Source organism: Salmo salar, chromosome ssa29 (genome assembly GCF_905237065.1).
Source record: "Salmo salar chromosome ssa29, Ssal_v3.1, whole genome shotgun sequence".
Lineage (NCBI taxonomy): Eukaryota > Metazoa > Chordata > Actinopteri > Salmoniformes > Salmonidae > Salmo > Salmo salar.
This window is the reverse complement of record NC_059470.1, coordinates 14890463-14909234: the sequence shown is the minus strand read 5'-3', so window position 1 is coordinate 14909234 and position 18772 is coordinate 14890463. Positions and strand designations below refer to the sequence as shown.

Below are 18772 nucleotides of genomic sequence, written 5' to 3'. Positions count from 1 at the left end.
TTACTTCTTCAATGTGGCAGATAGTGTGGTCCAAAAGGGTAACTTCACTAGAATTCTTTAACATACTGTGAATAGTCAATGTCTCTACCTCGGAACTGCAGCTCAATTTCTCACACACACACACACACACACACACACACACACACACACACACACACACACACACACACACACACACACACACACACGAGAGACTTGGGTCACTCTGTTTTCATGAATATATAATCTGGGTCTATAAGTGTTGAACATCCAAAATATTTTCCGAAAATAAAGCTCAAGCACCAAGGAGATAAGACAGCATTTGTGTGTTACATAAATTGCATAGTTTATTTACAAAAATGTAAATTTACAAAAAAACACACTGCAATTTGACATACCAGGTATCAAGAAATGGACTTGAAAAATTAAAATAATTTTGTTGCCCATCAATATTACAAATGTACAGTATCATATTTATGCACATATATACTATGTTAACTAATAACAAAGAAAAGTTTTGGAATTGGCCTAATCAAGACCAAATTAAATCTGTGTGACATGATACGCCTTGGATTGACCATTTTAGAATGTCAGTATACTAGCTAATACACAGTGCAGGTTTTAATCCTGACCAGAGGGACTGCCTAAGTACCAAATTTTCCTAGGTATATTTAAAACAGCATAATTCTGCGGTTCTGTTGAGAACTGGCAAAATGTTTCACAAACTCATCCATGTTGAGGGAGCGTACCCTCCTTGACTCAACACTGAGAATTCCGAGGTGATTTAACCTGTCATCAACCATTGTTGTCCTGAGGTGGGTTTTAATCAGTTTTAAAGCTGAGAAGCTTCTCTCGCAAGAAGCACTACTGACTGGTGTAACAACAGAAATCTTAAGTCGAAATAGCTCATGAAAGACCTCTTTCAAGTAGAGTAGACGGTCTGTCCCTTCCACTTTTCTCTCTCCTATCAAGATGCCTATCAAGAAGCCACTTGGTTTGGTGAACCTCATGTTTGAGGTCCTCTAAATCTGACTCAAAGGTCTGAGCAAAGGCAAATAGAGGCTCCTCATTCAAGAATGTTGTACTCTTTGGGTTGAGAGACTGGACCCCTTGCATTATCACACAATTCTTCTTTGAAAAACGCCTCTGCAGCTCAGCTGTGAGACTGTCAAGCACCTGATAAAAGATATCTCTTTGGAAGCTCTCACCATCACTTTGATCACAAATTTTCTGTCCTACAGTGCTCATCATCAATGAGTCGTGAAATCTTAAGCTTGTTTTAGGCTGTCTTTTACACACTGTTTGTACACTTATTTTGCAGTGCTCTGAAATCTCTTCAACCTCTGTCCATAGTTCTCCAAAGTAACCCTCACTTCTGAAGTCCTGTAATGTGTCTGTAAGGGCACCTACTAGATCCACAGCCCTTGCTAGGTCAAGAGAGCTTGACTGGAGCATGTCCGAAAGACATTTGGTATCACCAAGCACTTTACAAAAGGTAACCAAAAGCCCTATGAAATGTAAATATAACTGATCTATCACCACTATTTTCAAGTGTGATATCCTGTAGCACTCTCAGAACTGCCTCAGGCACTGATTTTACAGCATCGACAAGAACCAAATTCAAACAATGTGCATTACAGTGCACATAAAATGCAAATCTTGCACTGTTTTTAATCCATGCAGACACACCAGAATGCTTTCCGCTCATGACGGATGCACCGTCATAGCCTTGCCCCACAAGATTATTTCTGTAGTCCAGAACATGTTTTTCAAGGCAATCAATTATAATTTTTGTGAGACCTGCTGCATCTAAGCTTTTAGCTGACTGAAAGTGTAAAAAGCTTTTGTGGATGGCCCCGTTGTCATAGTACCTCACAACTAAAGACTTTTGTTATTTTTTCTTTAAATCTTTGGTTTCATCTGCAATTACATGAAAAACTTCACTTTCTTTTACTTCTCTTATTATTTCACTTTGTACCATCTCAGCTAAGCCCTCAAGAACTTCGTTCTGGATTTGGTGGCTTGTGTACTTAGCATTTCCACATGCATTCATCCTTTTCTCTATGAGAGTGTCATGCTTTGCTATTTCTTCTAAGATTGTCCAAAAATGACCCTTGTTGTGAGAGTCATCAGACTCTCGATGACCTCTGTGCTATATTTTCAGTGGCAGTTAATAGGAGCACATCTGCAATTGTTTTAATGTAAGTACAGTTTTCCTCCACTTTCTTTTCCGGTCCTCATTTATGACATCTAACATTGATGAGTTGCTGTCAATAGCCCTTTTATGCTGATTCCAAGCATACATAGCATTGATATGATGCTCTGCCTTGGAATAGAGCTTAAACCCAGAATCTTTAAACAGCGCCTTTTTTCCAGTTACAAAAACCTGACTGTGATGTGAAGGCAGATTCAGGTGTATTGGGCAGAGAAAAATGCCTACAGGCAAACAATAAGTCAAATCTTGATTTACAGAATATTCAAGTCATGAATTGTCCTTATACCAGGAGCTGTTGAAAGCCCTTTTCCTAGTACCAAGCTGAGTACTGGGAAATATTTTCAAACACAGCTGTACAGGACCTTCTTCTCTGGATCTTGAAATGTCTGAAATACACATTAAATAATGTGTCATCTCTCTATGGAAATGTATAATTAAGGGATCCACAATATTAGATACTAACAGCTGCTAACTAAAATGTGTAGTTTAAAGTATAGGCCTGGCCTACCATTGGGTCCTTTTGGAACAGCATATCTGGTGCTTGATGCAGTTGGGGGGGCTCGATGACATCTCCTGGCAGCTCTGGCTCACTGTCTTGCTCAGAACCAGAGGTCTCTGTGTCATCCCTTGATACATCTATTACATTAAAATAACACAAGAACCATTAGTGTATAATCACAATAAAAATGCCACAGCCATCAAAACAAGAACACACATGAATCAACAACCAACATTTTAAAGTGAGGCTTAATCTGACAAAATCATCTATTACAAGCTGAAGCTAAACTTAAATTCTGAACTGGGCATGTGACTGACTGCCTGGTAGATGCTCTGACCTGGTGGTGGTAGACTGGGTCCTTGTGAAGTCTGACCACACTGACTCTGACTAGCCTCATGTAAGGAGCTGCTCTGGAGTCCGGTGGTGATCCAAGGGCTGGGGTCTGTTTGCACCTTATCTGCCTGTTTGTGCTTCTTTAAAAATAAGTCTGATATCTCTCCCTTTCTTTTCATGTTTAATTGTGGTAATATTTTGAGTAACGTTAACAGATTGATAATAACAATTGTTTGTATTGAGTTCCAGTACGAAAATCTAACTGAGTTAATGGATTTCAAATTGCTGAACACTGACAGCTGTAGCCTACTGGTTACCCCACATTAGCTAAACATTCGTATACTGTAACTTACGACACTGCACTGTATATGCGTGTATTACTAGCACAGATTTAAACATAATGTTAGGCTAAATTGGGAACCGATCTCTCTTATCTGATTAACTGTCTGTTAATGGAGCCAAAGGTCTAACGTTAACTTACACAGCAACTCAACTTTCGTAAAAGTTGTTCGGGAAACCTAAACCCGATGCTAAACCTTAAAACTTACTTCACTATATCATGCTTTCGCCAAGCGTGAAAAGAGCTCATGGAGCTGTGGAAATATTCTCTCTTCTTCTTCTGTATGTTCTTCTTATTCTTCTGTATCTCGCAACCAACGAATATTCTCTCTTCCTCGATTATAAAAATGCACCGCCGAATGTCAAAATAAGTGCTTCTTTCAACAAGAGGTGAAATGGGATGGCAATCAGCATCAAACTGTCAGTAGCGAATAAAATGTTGGGGTGGCACCCGGGTGGCCAATCAGATGTCAGGGGTGTCCAGTGCCACCCCGGACACCCCTCTGGCTCCGCCCCTAGGTGCAGATGCTTCGATTTCAAAATGATTTGGAGAACATAAAACGTTAACGCACTGAATATACACTGGATTAATCAGTAAAATAAAACCAGTGCTTTTAGATGCGTGAGATATAAGAGGTGTGGTGTGTGAGCGTGAGAACTGGATGCGTGTGTCTCACGGACAATGCGTGAGAGTTGGCAGCTGTATCCCACTTAAGGTCTTATTCGGGATAAGCTGTTTACATGCACCTTTGATATCCCATTCAGGAGTATCCCTGTATCCATGAATAAACAGAATATTCCTGGTTGAAGTTCATATGGGTTAAATGGAATAGTAACTGAAATATGGACATTCACTGTAGGCCTATAACCTCTCACATGTAATTTAATATTAACTCCTGCAGAATTATACATTTCCTGGAGTAAAATCATACAACAAATGTTAATTTTGTCTCGGGAACAGGAGTGGAGAAATATGATTTCTTTCTTTCAGCATCTCTTGAGAAAACGCGAAGGCGTGTGTAATGTGTTATCTTTGACACCGTTATGCAAGCGGACTAGTTCAACCACATAAAATATGCGCCCAAGATGAACTGAAGTCTTATAAACGTGTTTAATCGTTTTCTCAGCTTTTAATTTCCTTAACACTGGTCAAACTGATGACATTGGACATTTTGCACATGAACAATCCTTCCACTGTTTTGGAGCTATTGCATTTTATCCCGGTCTCCAAACGAAACAGACAACTTTACCAGTGTTAACTATTGATATAAGACATTATTCTGGTAAGCACTAGTTTATTTAGTCTTCTAGGTCAACGATTTATGACAGAAGAGTAGTTGCATGTTTCTAACTATAGTTGACAAATGGCCTACCAAATGTCCAAAAGTATATGGCCTACCAAATGTTGGAAATTATAAGGAGAAACGTGTCTAAATTAGGAGTGAAAGTACCCACTATGTTATGTGGTTCAGTACGGAGTATCAGCAAAATAAATTGTTATTGAATTATTATGGTAGATCGAACTGCGCAGGTAGCCTACTTTTTGAAGTGATTTGTTTGACAATCAGATGAAAACATCATTACAAAACACCACAGACTGTACAACACATATGATATGTGCAACTGAGCCTGTGCAGGCCGCAAGAAAACAACAGTAAACAAGATAAGATGTTTACATGCCCCAGTATCCCATCTAAAATATGCATATCCCAGGCATCTTATCCTGGTTTCACATACGCAGGATTACAAGCTTAATCAGGTTATTGTAAACGGGATATGACGTTTATATGCGTCAACTCAAAAATAGAATACTTGAGTATCCCGAATAATAACGGATATTGGTGTGCATGGACACGTGGTCAATGGACAGGGGGAAGCATTGAGCTAGCCTGCAACTTCACTTCCTGGAGTAGCTCAAACAGCACGTTAGGTCTCCATGAGATGCCATCTTAACTGACTTAATTTGGCTTCAGTGCTCTTCACGTAGCTATGAATGGTGTCACGTGATCGATGGCTTTGTCCATTCATATACAGTCATTGGTCAGGGTGGTGAAAGCCCTTTTCTGACTGAAAGCAAAGACTATCTATTATATTGTTGAGAATGTCGAGTGACAGCTCTAACAATGGAAATAAATGTCCTCAAAGATGGAAGGCAAGCGAGAGGAGGTTAGACAGGGGGGCCATTCTAGCCAATGACAGGGCAGATACGTGTGGAAACAATATATAATGTTTTTTTTTTTTTTTAAGTAACCGAAATGCCAATGATCATGCTGTTTAATCAGCTTCGTGATATGCCACACCTGTCAGGTGGATGGATTATCTTGGCAAAGGAGAAATGCTCACTAACAAGGATGTAAACAAATTTGTGCACAAAATTTGAGAAGCTTTTTGTGCGTATGGAACATTTCTGGGATCTTTTATTTATTTTATTTCAGCTCATGAAACCAACACTTTACATGTTGCGTTTATATATATTTTGTGTTTGCTAGTGCATTCGTAACAACCCTACCATTACGAAACTTCTATTTGATCAAATAAGCCTCACATAGCAAATGAGCAATTACATTTTTTGTTGACCAAATTCGACACCCTCATTGACCTCCATCTAAAAACTCCTCACTTCATGGTCTTATTTTCATGGAAAGATTTTGTAGGACCTCTCTGCTGAAAGCTATTGATGAGTCGTCCGCGAACAAACTGGTCTTTTTGAACGGCTCCTTTTGGTGAACGTTGGGAACCGAATCATATCGGTGAGAGACGTTCGTTCGTTTGACACCCTGATTTACACACTGCTAGCCTAGTAGGCCTACTGCATTTTGAGCTTCAAAACAACCATTATCTGCAAATACGTTACAAAATCATTTTCTGAAGATGGTAAATCCTCAATGCAGATATCATAAATAGTGGGGAGAGCACATCACTCTGGTCCATGCTCATTTTTAAGTCGTGAATAAAAAAAATAAAAAATTGCAGGCGATCTAATAACTGCATTTGAACGTGCATATCACGATCTGACATAATGGTTGCCTACCTTTTGGGCTTTACATTAGAGATTATCATTTTTTTTATGGTTCTAGGTCGATATTCAAGTTTTTGAATGAAGAGCCGTTTGTGAGCAAAATTATGCTCCTCTTTTACGTGAAGGAGCCAAATGATGCGGCTCAGTGAAAAGACCCTGACTGTCCCTCACCAATAAAAGCACGTTTCTGACATCTGCCCTGCTCGTGCTGGAGTCCTACAATCACTTACGTCTCAGGAATATTGAGTGCTGACATAATATTGACTGGCGTAACCTTGACCAATAAGAACTGAAGGAAAGTTCGGGTCTTGTAAATAGAGCCGCGTTCATGTGCTAGTTGCAAAAAACAAACAAACAAAAAAACGAAAAAGTCAAAAAATTTAAATATAAAAATATAAAAATTCTGACTCGTTCGTGAACAAGTATAGGACAAGGACAAGTATGAGTAAGTGCATGGTCCTTACTATTCGCCATTGAAGTTGGCATTTAAAATGGTTAAGGTAAAAAGGTTAGGGTTTGGTAAGAGTTATGGGCAAGGCTAAAGTTTAGGGTAGGGACTTCCCAATGATCGCGGATAGCAATCCGTAACTGCATATGTGGTGTGTCTGAAAGTGGGCTTTGCGAAATAAGTTGAAAGATCAACATAAGTGGGTGTATGGAAACATAGCAGCTAATTGGGCAGATTGGATGTCACTCAAGACTATTTTGCATGACCGCTTATTGCTTCCTTGTAGCATTTTAGCTAAGCCGGTTAGGATAATTAACGTATCCGGTTGGGAGAATTAACGTAGCCGGTTAGGATAATTCACCAGGCAGGTTAGGATAACTAACCTAGAATGTTAGGAGAATGAGGTTAAGGTTAGGGAAAGCGTTAGGATTAGCTAAAAATACTAGGAACAGCAAGCTGCCGCGTAAAACGGTCTTGAGTGACAACCAATCTGCCCAATTAGCTGTTAGGTTTCCATAACCCACTTATGTAGATCCTCCCACTTTATTTCGCAACGCCCACTTTCAGACACACTCCACGTATGCGGTTAGCCATTTCTCGAATAGGATGCTGAGCTGCCAAACAAGAAGCTCAACCATAGCTGACTGAAGCTGGCCGTTTTTACATAGATATTATTTCAAATTAAATTTAGTCCGATAGGTCTACTTCGACTCTTTTCAATTGAAATAAGCTTAGACTAATGCTCAAACAAAGCAGCGTGTAAAACACACATTTCACCACTAAATGGTGTTAACTAAATGTTCTATATTATCACAAAATAAAGGCTCTATTGCTTCCTCCTTGATCTCAAAAGTAGAACATTATTCTGTAAAAGGCAAAGAGAAAATGGAAGTAGCCCATGCATCTGAAGTTAAAATTTCTAAATTGTTTTGGAATGAGACACATAAAACAATGTTCACTAGTGGTGGGTACCAATATCGATATGACCAAAGCTTATCATGATATCGGGTAAAAGAGCATACATGAATGTTCCTGTAGGCACAAAACTACCTCACAGTCTACTACGGGTTTCCCATTGTATTCAAACTTTTGGGGTAGGTTAGGCCCCAAGAACATTCACACATGCCCTAACAGGGAAGAGCGGGCCAAACTTCCAGTAGAAAGGTGCTGCAAGCTCATTGACAGCTACAAGAAGCATTTGTCAGCAGATATCTTGGCCAAAGCCTGTGCAACCAAGTATTACTCTTGGGTGTAGGCAGCAACATCAATATAATCTACCCATATGCTATAGTAACTGCCCAGAAATAGATGCAGCAATATCAATAGCATCTGAAGAAATACATTTCATCATATTCATTTATTCAGCTTAAATGTGTAGTTGTAGATTTCTTTACAGTGGAGTATGGCTGAAGTCAGTTGTGTTTAATGCTTATTTCTCTACCTCACAAGCCATCAGCCTGGGATTTGTAGACATTTCTACCAGAGTAATGACTTACACCTTTCAGCTCTGAGAGGAGCAAAGGGCCTTAACGGTAGATCTCCAGCAAATTCTTATTCTGGGTGGTTTTCTTGACTTCCTTTCAGGTGGTTCCTGCCTTTGTCATCCATGTCTTCTTTTGGCAGCCAACCTTCCAACCAAAAATAGTATTGCATAGAAAAATAAAGACAAAGCAATCATCCATCTATGTCGTTCATTAGTTGAACTTCTCTAGTATGCTATCAATTTACATCAGAAAATAGCCAAATATCAGTTCAGTAGTTGGTTGACTTGCACTGTCCTCCAGTGGTTAGTGTGTTCTACATGTTCAGGTATGATTCTTTGATGATCGACAGTCAAAGTAAGACAAAAAAAAACTGTTGGCATTTCTTTAATAAACATATGACCCCCCCCCCCCAAAAAAAAAACATTTTAGTACAAAAGTATTTTTTGAAGTTGGGTTACATGTCTCCTTTTGTTTTACAATGGCTATTGGCAGAGGGCTTGTGGAAATTAAAGTGAACATGGCCTTCCTCCATCAAGTCAATCACTAGCTATCAGTTTTACTGCAGACACCCATGTGCCGCCAGTCTTTCAGGCGCCAATCCTCTTCAAAAACAAACCCCACCTTCAAGGTCAGGAGCCCGATCAACTGAGCCCTACTGGTTTCAACATATGCTTGGCCCAAAATAAAAAAAACATTGGTAATTTTCTAAAAGTTGTGCAGATAGCACTTCATTTCATACCTAAATCGTTATCGCCTACTTTAGTCAGTAGTGCAAAACAGTCTGCTCGGAAGCAATTAAAAGAAAGGCTTGGGTACATATTTAAAAGCAATACCTAGCCTGGTAAATGTACACTCAAAAATGTAAAAGCTTAATTTAAAAGACAGTAGTAGAATACATAAACAAAAAAACTATATGAAACGGTATGAGCAAAAAAAAGCCCCCTCTATACAACCCCCCTTCTGCAACATACCCCACATTCCAGATACAGGAGGAATACAATGCTTTACACAGATTTTTGTATTTATTATTACAAATCAAGTGTGCATTTCCAGATCCCTCTGGTCTAGCCTGAGAGGGTTTGGGCTCAGTTTCTTTTGAGTCCACAAGTCTGAGGTGTCCATCATACCCCGCCCATTCCCTATGCCACAGCCAATCAGAAAGGGAGGTGTCGTCCTCGCATGGCTGCAGAGTTCACATGTGGGTTGAAGCCAAGGGGCATAGGTGGGGCCACAGCCTGGGAAGGGGAGCTCCAGGACTGGCCCGGAGGAGGGATGGGCGGGGGAGGGGTAGCATGGTTATAGAGGTGGATGCTGGTGGGGTTGGGCTTCCCTTCCACAGGCAAGGAGGGGCTGTGATTGTACTCAAAGCGATGGTCTTTGTCACCGCTGAACACCATGCTGCTAACACCTCCACCTCTGCCTGAAGGGAAGGGCTCCTGGAGTGAGGTGGCCAGGGACCCGGTAGCCGAGGACTGCTGAGTGCTGCTGCTGAACACTTCCCTCAGGTTGTGGGGGGGGCAGGCCACCCCCCAACATGTGGCCCATGTAGCAGTCGCCAAAACCTGCAGGAGGGAAGGGTGGAGGGGGTGGGCGGCTGTAGTCACCGCCATAGCTGGGTCCTTCTGTGCCAGGGAGGGGTGGGTAGTCTGGCTCCGGGAGCCTTCCTCCCTCACCAGCTCCACCTGAGGTTGGCATAGGCGGCAGGTGGCCCGTCTTATGCGCCATCTTCTGCCTGTAGTCCAAGTCCTCGCAGCGGGGAGGGGGCTCGGGTGGTTCAGGGGGTCTCTGGTCGGGGGGGGAGGATGGGTCTGGAGGAAACGCCGCTCCCCTCGGACACTACGGGGGAAACCACAAGACATGATGTTAGTTCAAGGCAAAGGGATAGTTCTCGGCCTACTTTGCAAGTTCGTATTCTACCATAGGGATATCCAAAATTAAAACCATTGTGTACAGAATTTGAGACAAATAATCCTTATGGATAGTCACAGCAGTGAATACAAGTCTATACACATAATTTCTGCTTGCAAAAAATGAGGTTAAAGATACGTCACAATATTCTCTATATGAGTAGTTACCTGGCGAGACAGGGACAGGCTCTGGGGGCTGCTTGGGCTCAGAGGGTGGCGGAGGAGGTCCTCCTGCTGGTGCATTTGTGCCGTCTGCATCGCCAGCTTCCTGCCTCTGCTGGGCCTGGAAGAGCTGGGCCAGCAGCATGGTGACTGCCGTCTGGGTGGCTGCCGACGCCTCCCCATCAGGCTTACCCTGCGATGCCGACGAGGGATGCGGCGATGGGGGCTTGGGCATGGGGGGCGTGCGGGGTGCTCCACCTGACTGAGGGAGCTTGTGGGGCTTGAGTGGAGGGTGTGGCTCCGGAGGCCGGTCGGAGTCAGAGTGTTCTGGCGGCAGGACCTTGGAGAGCTGCTGTAGAGTCTCGGGGTTGACCTTGGCAATCTGGGCCGGGTTGACAGCGCTCTTGGACTGGCCAAGCAGGTTGAGAAGGACTGCCAGCTGTTCCTGGGTCAGCTGGGAGTTGGGAGCTTTTGAGTCTATGGGAGACAAAAGAAAATATATTTAAGCAATTTACTAAAAAGTACCTCTTAATTCACTCCAAGTTGTTATTAGTCGTTGCAATATAAGCCATTAAAGTGAGTGTGTAACTGATAAGGTGTGAGGCCAGTATGGAGGGGTGGCTTTGCGGTACTAGACTAAAGGCCCATTCACTCACCCAGTAGGGCTGAGGCAGCCACAGGCTGGACTTTGAGCCCCCCAGGCGGAGGGAAGCCCTGGGGGGTGTTGCTGCGACTGTCATCTCCCAGCCCCAGCTCCTTACGGGGAGCCTTGGGGGCTGACAGCTCCTCTGGCATCTGCTTCTGCCTCCGCCGCTTCTTACTCCACAACTCGTGGCAGTCCTGCCACAGGGGGAGACTGGAAGAGAGAGATGGGGAGAGGACAGGAGACAAAATGGAAATAAGGAGATCAAAGGCTGGGTCATCACAAAAATTATATTCTACAGTAATGAATCACAGACTATGAAGTAAAACGCCTTTGGCCAAACATACTCTGGTGGGGGCATCTTGGTTGGGTCCACGTCTTTGAGGAACTCACTGCTTAGCGCCGCCTCGGCAGCACAGCGCTTACTGGGGTCCAGCGCCAGCATGTGGTCAAACAGGTCCAGGGCAGAGGGTGGTATACTGACCAAAGAGAAACACGAAGTCGTTAGTCAAACACAGGATAATAACATTCTTCTCGTATACCAATGATGACCCCAATTACTGAATTAAAACAAGCAGATCAACTCACAAAGCAAACTCTTCTCGCAACCGCCGCCGGTACTGTTTCTTTGGTTTCATGGTGTTGAAGTAGGGCAGCTTGATGACATCTGGCCACACAGCGGGGCAGGGGCTGCCACAGATACGACTGGAAGGGAGAAAAGCCAAAGGCTAGTGTTCAATATCATGCCCTAACAAGAAGACTGTCCAACGAGATAGCTGAAGGTCTTTCAGACCGTTAAAAGGGATACTGAGGATAAGAAATTGACGGATTTATAGTACCCTTCTCGGACAACAACGTACCTGATCAGCTCTAACTGGGCAAGTTCCTGATTGGCTTGGAAAATGGGCTTTTTTGTGAACAGCTCCCCCAGAATGCACCTGATTTAAGACAAAAACAGGGTGAATGCATGATCCTCTTTATAGAACCATCTGTCCTCGGTTCAAGAATCATGAATCTCAGCCAGTGAAACACCACACCAAATCGTAGGTGTGTCTCTTACCCACAGCTCCACACATCAATGGCAGGTGTGTACCTCTCCTCCCCCAGTAAAAGCTCTGGGGGTCTGTACCACAGGGTGATCACCTTGTTGGTGTACGGTCGGCTACAAGACAGGGACAGAAAAATACATAAGTATCAAAAATATCCTCATCATCCACAACAAAACACAGTTGAGACCAATATGCTTGATGAAGCAAAACAGTCATAGATAAAGTAATACATCTGAAAAGCCAATAACTATTGGCAGCAATCAACTCTAAGCCATATCGGGACACTTACCTCTCCTCAGAGTTATAAAGTCGAGCCAGTCCAAAATCTGCCAGCTTTATTTGACCCCTGGCGTAGAGAACAGAACACCGCATTAACGTGACATCCGACTCCTGTCAGACATTGCAACTGATTCCGCAGCGGATATAAATTGTTTTTCATTCTTTGACTATCCTGGTCCCAGATCTGCTTGTGCTTTGGCGTGATAATGACCATAGGAGTTGACAAGACAGCAGCGACAGATCTGGGACCAGCAGGCTAGCTATCCTGAGGAGCACTCACTTGTTGTTAAGCAAGATGTTGGAGCACTTGATGTCCCTGTGCAGGAAGTTCTTCTTGTGGCAGTAGTCGAGGCCCTCCAGCAGCTGCCTCATGAAGGACTTGATGTGGCTCTCGTTGAAGTGGACCAGGCCAGACTCCAGCAGCCCCATCAGGTCATGGTCCATGTATTCAAACACCAGGTAGAACGCACCTGTAAAAGGAGAACAAATGCATGGAGAAACAATGTAGACACATGGGTCTGTATCCCAAATGGCACCCTATTCCCTATATAGGGCACTATTTTTGACCAGGGATTCTCAAAGTGGGGTACTGCATCTCAAAATATTAAAACAATTCAATTATATATCAATATATATTTTTGTACATTTTGGCCAAGAGATCCATGGGATAAATTTAGGGGGTGTAATACAATCTAATATTATTAATCTACAATGTGTTCTTAACCCTGGGCAACATGGGCCTAGGAGGCTCACAGGGATATTTTCAATTTTTGTCGACCAATTATAAAATGTTCAACTCGATACTTGGTTCATTTCCCATTGCACTGCCAAAGACATAAAACTCCTTGTATGCTATTTTTATCTCACTACCTTCTTGCCCTTTGTGCTGTTGTCTGTGCCCAATAATGTTTGTACCATGTTTTGTGCTGCTACCATGTTGTGCTGCTGCCGTGCTGCTGCCATGTTGCTGCCATGCTATGTTGTTGTCTTAGGTCTCTCTTTATGTAGTGGTGTGTCGTCTCTCGTCGTGATGTGCGTTTTGTCCTATATTTTTATTTAATTTTTAATCCCAACCCCCATCCCAACAGGAGGCCTTTTGCCTTTTAGTAGGCCGTCATTGTAAATAAGAATTTGTTCTTAACTGACTTGCCTAGTTAAATAAAGGTTAAAAAGCTGATTAATCTGATTTGCTATCACAAAAGGGGTCCCCGGCCCTAAAAAGTTATAGAACCTCTGCCATAGGGCTCTGGTCAAAAGTAGTACACTATGTAGGGAATGGAGTGCCATTTAGTATGCGGCATGATAATTCAGTGGGTTTGTCATATGGACCTTTGTCGTTCTTGAAGTCCAGGGCGTCCTCCTTGTCAGTGACTATCTCCTTCATGTTGATGATGCTCTTGTGGTTGAGTTGGCGGAGGATCTTGATCTCCCTGATGGCGGTGATAGGGAAGCCCTCCTTCTCGTTGTCCAGGCGCACCTTCTTCAAGGCCACCATTTCAGCTACACCACGGGGATAGAGATAAAGGGCAGAGGATATTAGAAGATACCTTTTCATACATAATCGTTACCCTGGGCATAGAAAGACTCACATTTTTATTTAAGAGTTTGAGTTTGCCAAACAGATTATTCTGTTTGGTTAAAATGTTGATGGTAAAATAATACATTGTAAGCATTTAGTAGTCCTCACCTGTATCTTTGTCTTTTGCCTTGTACACCTGGCCGTAGGTGCCTTCTCCTGTGATGCCGATGATCTCAAACTTGTCCACGCACCGCTTCCCCCAATCGATCTCAGTCTCCTTGATCTCCCCAAAGCGTGGGCCGCAGATCCTGGGAGAATGACAAACAAACCAACAAGAGATTAGGTCAAGCAGTGGTTCTCAACCCCAGGCAGTAGAGCTTATTGAGGAGCATAGGCCATTGACGTGGTAGGGTGAGACATGGAAAGTGAAGGGGCCCAGACATACTTGGGCCTGCGGCGAAGCGTGGTGGTCTTCTTCTCGTCATATGGGCTGTGAGGGGAGGAGGCGCCTGTGGGTAGCTCGGGAGGAAGGGGCAGGTCGCTCAGGAGGTGCCGGGCCTTCTGACGCTCTGCTGGATTCTTCCCTGATAGCGATGGTAAGACGTCCTTCAAGCTGCACAGGGGAGGAAAATAAGATGAGAAGTTAGGCTATGGAAAGAGGGGGACGCATGTATGAGAGTGAAAAAATGTACGACTTCCCTTAATCATAAAAACTCTTTATTATGTTCTGATTACCTGTCTGCTCCAGCTAAGTGCTCGAGGATGTTCGGGGGCAGGTGTAGAGATGTCAGTGTAGAGGCAGTTGGGGCAGTGACTCGCTCCTTCTCTTTGCCCTGTCCAGATGCTGGTACTTTCCTCTTGTCTCGTTGCACCGAGGAGACATCCTTTCCCTTCACATCTCTATCCCTGCTGGGCTTGGGGGGCTCTGTGCTCCTCTTGGAGGTCCTGTCTGCGGGGGACTGGGGCTGGCTCGACACAGGGGTCCTGGGGCCCTTCTTAGTGGCGTGGTTGGTCTTGGGGCTGGGTTGGTGGGAGCCTGCAGAGGGAACCTTGGTGGGAGTTGAGGTGTTACTGGAGCTCTTGGCCCGGGCAGCTGCCTCGGCAGCTTTGGCCTTCTTCTGCTTGCTGAGCTCGGCCGCCAGGCTGCTCTTGAAGGTCAGTGTGCTGGGGGAGAGGCTGGAGGGCCGGCTGCGGGAGCGAGAGTGGCGGTGGCGGCTGCGTGAGCGTGAGTGCCTCGAGGGGGAATACGGACTCCTGCTTCGAGACTTGCCAGATCGCCTGGAGAAAGGAGACACATGAATCTTTCATAGGAGAAAAGTTCCCTTTAAAGAGCGACTGCCTTTAAAAAGCAACAAATCCCTTTGAAAACGGCCTGTGTGGCATCGATTAGAGTCAGAAACAGTTATTCTAGTGTCGAAATTGACTAAAGTGTAAGTAGGATAATTTTGGTCATAAAGTCAGTATCCTCAACAACAAAAATAAAAGAGTTTGGAATATCCATGCATCATAACAGGTAATATGAAGGCTGGATTTAGATTGTTCAATGTCCATTTCTCCTCCAACATGGGGTGAATAGCTGCTGTGATTGCTTTCTATCCAATAGCATAGACAGTGAGACAGACCTGCCCAGCAGCTCCGACTTTTGTTTACATAAGATAACACGTCACACATTTTCTTTACTTGAGAAATACTGCAAACACCTTAGATGTAAAATTGCGTAACAAACATCCGACAAAAACAACAAAATTACAGATTTAAGTTCTCAGATTCATTATGGTTATTTTAAGGAAGTAAAATAGGCTTCCGCGTCTAGTGTCTCATGGGTGACAAATATCATTAACCAAATGCAGAGTCAGTCAGGAAACACACCAAGAATTAAATCAATTTTTTCTAATAAGCAACAGAAAAACATGTGCCAATTGGTATGCTGTCTCTTTAAAATGTTCATATTGTCTAATACACTGTTACATTAGCAGACTGCTGGAATGACAAATAAACACTTTCAGTGGCATTGAAGGCATCATTACAATCTGAATCACAATCTAGTAAAACAGTTGTACTAAATGAGTTACACAAAGCTTTGCTCTCTTGGGTGATCCAGATTCTGCCCTCAAATTTACATCAATGTCTCTCAGTACTACTAAATTCTCTCAACAACAAAAAAATACATTCATGCCACTATTTTCCCCAGGAGATTTCATAATGTGGAGGGTAACAACTATTAATAATTCGCTTTCAGACAGTACAGTAACCTCTGATCAATTGCTTACCTTACGTCTGGACTTGGGCTCAGTGACTTTCGGTATGGACTTCGTGATCGCCGACGGGTACCGTAGGGACTTGATGCAAGTTCTCCCTGTTCGAATGGACTATGTCGGCCATAACTTGGAGACCTGCGCCAGTTGAATGGGCTCGTTGGAGACCGCTTTCTTTTGTTGCTTGAGTATGAACTGGGCGACTTTGAAATGTTGTAGGCACCATAGACCTCAGAATCTCGGCTGTAGTATGTTGAAGTAGGGGACAGCCTTTTGTTCCCATAACTGGGACTTCTTCTAGATATAAACTGGTTATTATAACTACCACTGGGAGACTGGTATCCATAGGAATACGATTTCCCATGTGGGCTGTCTGCCTTGAAACCAGGACTTCTTCTGTAGGCCCCGAGTTCTTCACGGTCATCTCGGTATGATTGTGGTGCATCCCTGTATGCAGACGGGGGCTCCTTTTCAGAACGTGTCTTACTTTTGTGCCGTTTAGACTCCTTTTTGTCCAAAGACATGGGGGCCAAGGTTGTAGACGTCTTCTTGCCGTTACTGTCAATGTTTCTCGCACCGTCTCGGTTGTTTTTGGTGGCGCTCAGGCTACTACCACGAGATTTCGAAGTGTCCCTCTCACGGCTCTGGCGTTCCTTTCTTTTCGGTTCCTTCTCTTGTCTATTCCTCTCGGATGAACCACTGATTTGTTCATCCTTCCTGAGATGCAATACAGCCCTGTCTCTTCGAGACCTTCTCACTGGTGATGTCGGTCCGTTCATGCCTGTGAATTCAACTTCGCTAAGTCGGTCGACTAAAATAGTAGCATGCGGTTCTGGTTTCGGCGAAGGGCTCCCAGAAAAGCGTTCTGATTGGGAACTCACATCGTCATATTCCACTAAAGTCCGAAGTTCACCTCTTTCAAGAGTGCCTCTCCGTTCACTGTCTGGTTCATCTGGCGTATGCCATTGTGCTTTCTCCCTAGCGTGACTGTGTTTCTTTCGGATAGATGACGACCGCCTCTTCTCCCGGTGTTTCTCTCGGTGTTGAGTAGCCCCGCTTCCAGGTTTAACGTTACTGCGCCGCTCCTGTCTGGCACTTCTCTGTGCCGATGGGCTTCTTCCCCGACCCTCGCGAAACACCTCCGAGTTAGGCATTTATCAAAAAGATGTGATATATACTTTTGGTAATATTAGTTGTCTTTAGTGTTATGTTCCTTGCCACACAAAACATTTGCTACAAATTAGCTAGCAAGCTAAAGCTAACTAGCTAGTCACTATAACTGGTAGTGAGCTATTCCAAACGATAATCCATCGGATTCATCAAACAAGTCCATCCAATGTTTACCTCGACATTAATTTCTGATAATACGAGAAAAAAAAATCTAATCATTAGAATCCTGGTCTGCAATTCCAAAGATTTGCTAGCTGGCTAGCCAGAGCTAACTAGCTAGCAACTGTAGCTAACTAGCTAGCAACTGTAGCTAGCTAGGCAGTGTCTCGTAATTGCATTCCATTCCATGCTTAGTGTAGCAGGCCCAATGTCTCCTGCTCGAAAGAAAATGTTTGAGGAATATCGCAGCTCACATCGGCTTTAAAAATATATTCCCAAAGTGCTGAAAATAAGGAAAAAACATTCGCTTTTTAGGACAAACTTCTTTACGCTTGCCATTACACTCCAGTTTGGACTAACAAGGAAGTAGGTAGCTAACTAGCACGCAAACCGTAGCTTTCAAACTGAAGGCCTACTATTCTGCTGTTACGTCCAATGATGTGCAGATCAGTGTTCACGTCATTACCAAAGGAAAACTCCTGACACATTTAAGTTCCTCCACATGGGGAATGAAAATAGTCAATCTAACATATTTAAGTAATTTTTAATTCCAAATACCATACTGCGTTACTTTGCATTACCTATAGCCAGGCCAAAATATACAACCCCTAGGATGCGCCAAGAAGTGGTCACAGGGCGAGAGCCAATAACACTGAATGTGTGATTTGGTTGGAGGGAGAGGGGTATAGCCTACATGTCATATGGGACAAACAGCATCATATCAAACTATACTGAACAAAAATAAATGCAAAATGCAACAAAAGATTTTGCTGAGTTACAGTTCATAAGGAAATCAGTCAATTGAAATAATTAGGCCCAGATCTATGGATTTCACATTACTGGGCATGGGTGCAGCTATGGGTGGGCATAGGCTCACCAATTTGGGAGCCAGGTCCAGCCAATCAGAATGAGTTTGGAACATTTCTAGGATTTTTTATTTCAGCTCATGAAACCAGCACATTACATGTTGCGTTTATATTTTTGTTCAGTATAGGTATATTAATAACTCATCCATTGACGCTTGTATTCCGATTTTCGCCCAGCGTCACCATTTGAGTGTCAGGGGGCTAGGCACAAGGCACTAGACAGGCTACAATTACTATTCCTCACTGGTGAAGATTATGCAACTAAACACTGCATGAGTTGACTTCGCAAGTAAGCATTTCACTAGAAGTTCTACACCTGTTGTATTCGGCACATGTGCCTAATACAATTTGATTCAGCCAAAACAAATGGTGGAAAGAGAACGTATCCCATTAATGGGTCATTTTAGTTTGCAATGTCTACTGTGAATATTACATTTAAACAAAATA

The 18772-nt window shown here is 43.4% G+C and overlaps 1 protein-coding gene and 1 long non-coding RNA gene across 2 annotated transcripts; both read right to left on the bottom strand.

The window, feature by feature from the left end:
- Positions 1–289: 289 nt before the first annotated feature.
- On the bottom strand, positions 290–3790 carry LOC106590205 (uncharacterized). Its single transcript, XR_001325019.2, has 3 exons — positions 3575–3790; positions 2703–2830; positions 290–2580 (listed from the first exon to the last, which is right to left on the bottom strand). It is a non-coding gene; the product is annotated as an uncharacterized lncRNA (long non-coding RNA).
- A 4384-nt stretch (positions 3791–8174) lies between these two features.
- On the bottom strand, positions 8175–18110 carry cdk13 (cyclin dependent kinase 13). Its single transcript, XM_014180963.2, is given in 16 exon segments — positions 8175–9833; positions 9835–10114; positions 10116–10152; positions 10392–10862; positions 11042–11241; positions 11376–11507; positions 11617–11733; positions 11889–11966; positions 12089–12190; positions 12367–12423; positions 12637–12826; positions 13686–13856; positions 14044–14183; positions 14321–14488; positions 14611–15153; positions 16146–18110. Coding segments are annotated over 16 exon segments (4188 nt in total). The 5' UTR covers positions 17285–18110; the 3' UTR covers positions 8175–9470.
- Positions 18111–18772: the final 662 nt, after the last annotated feature.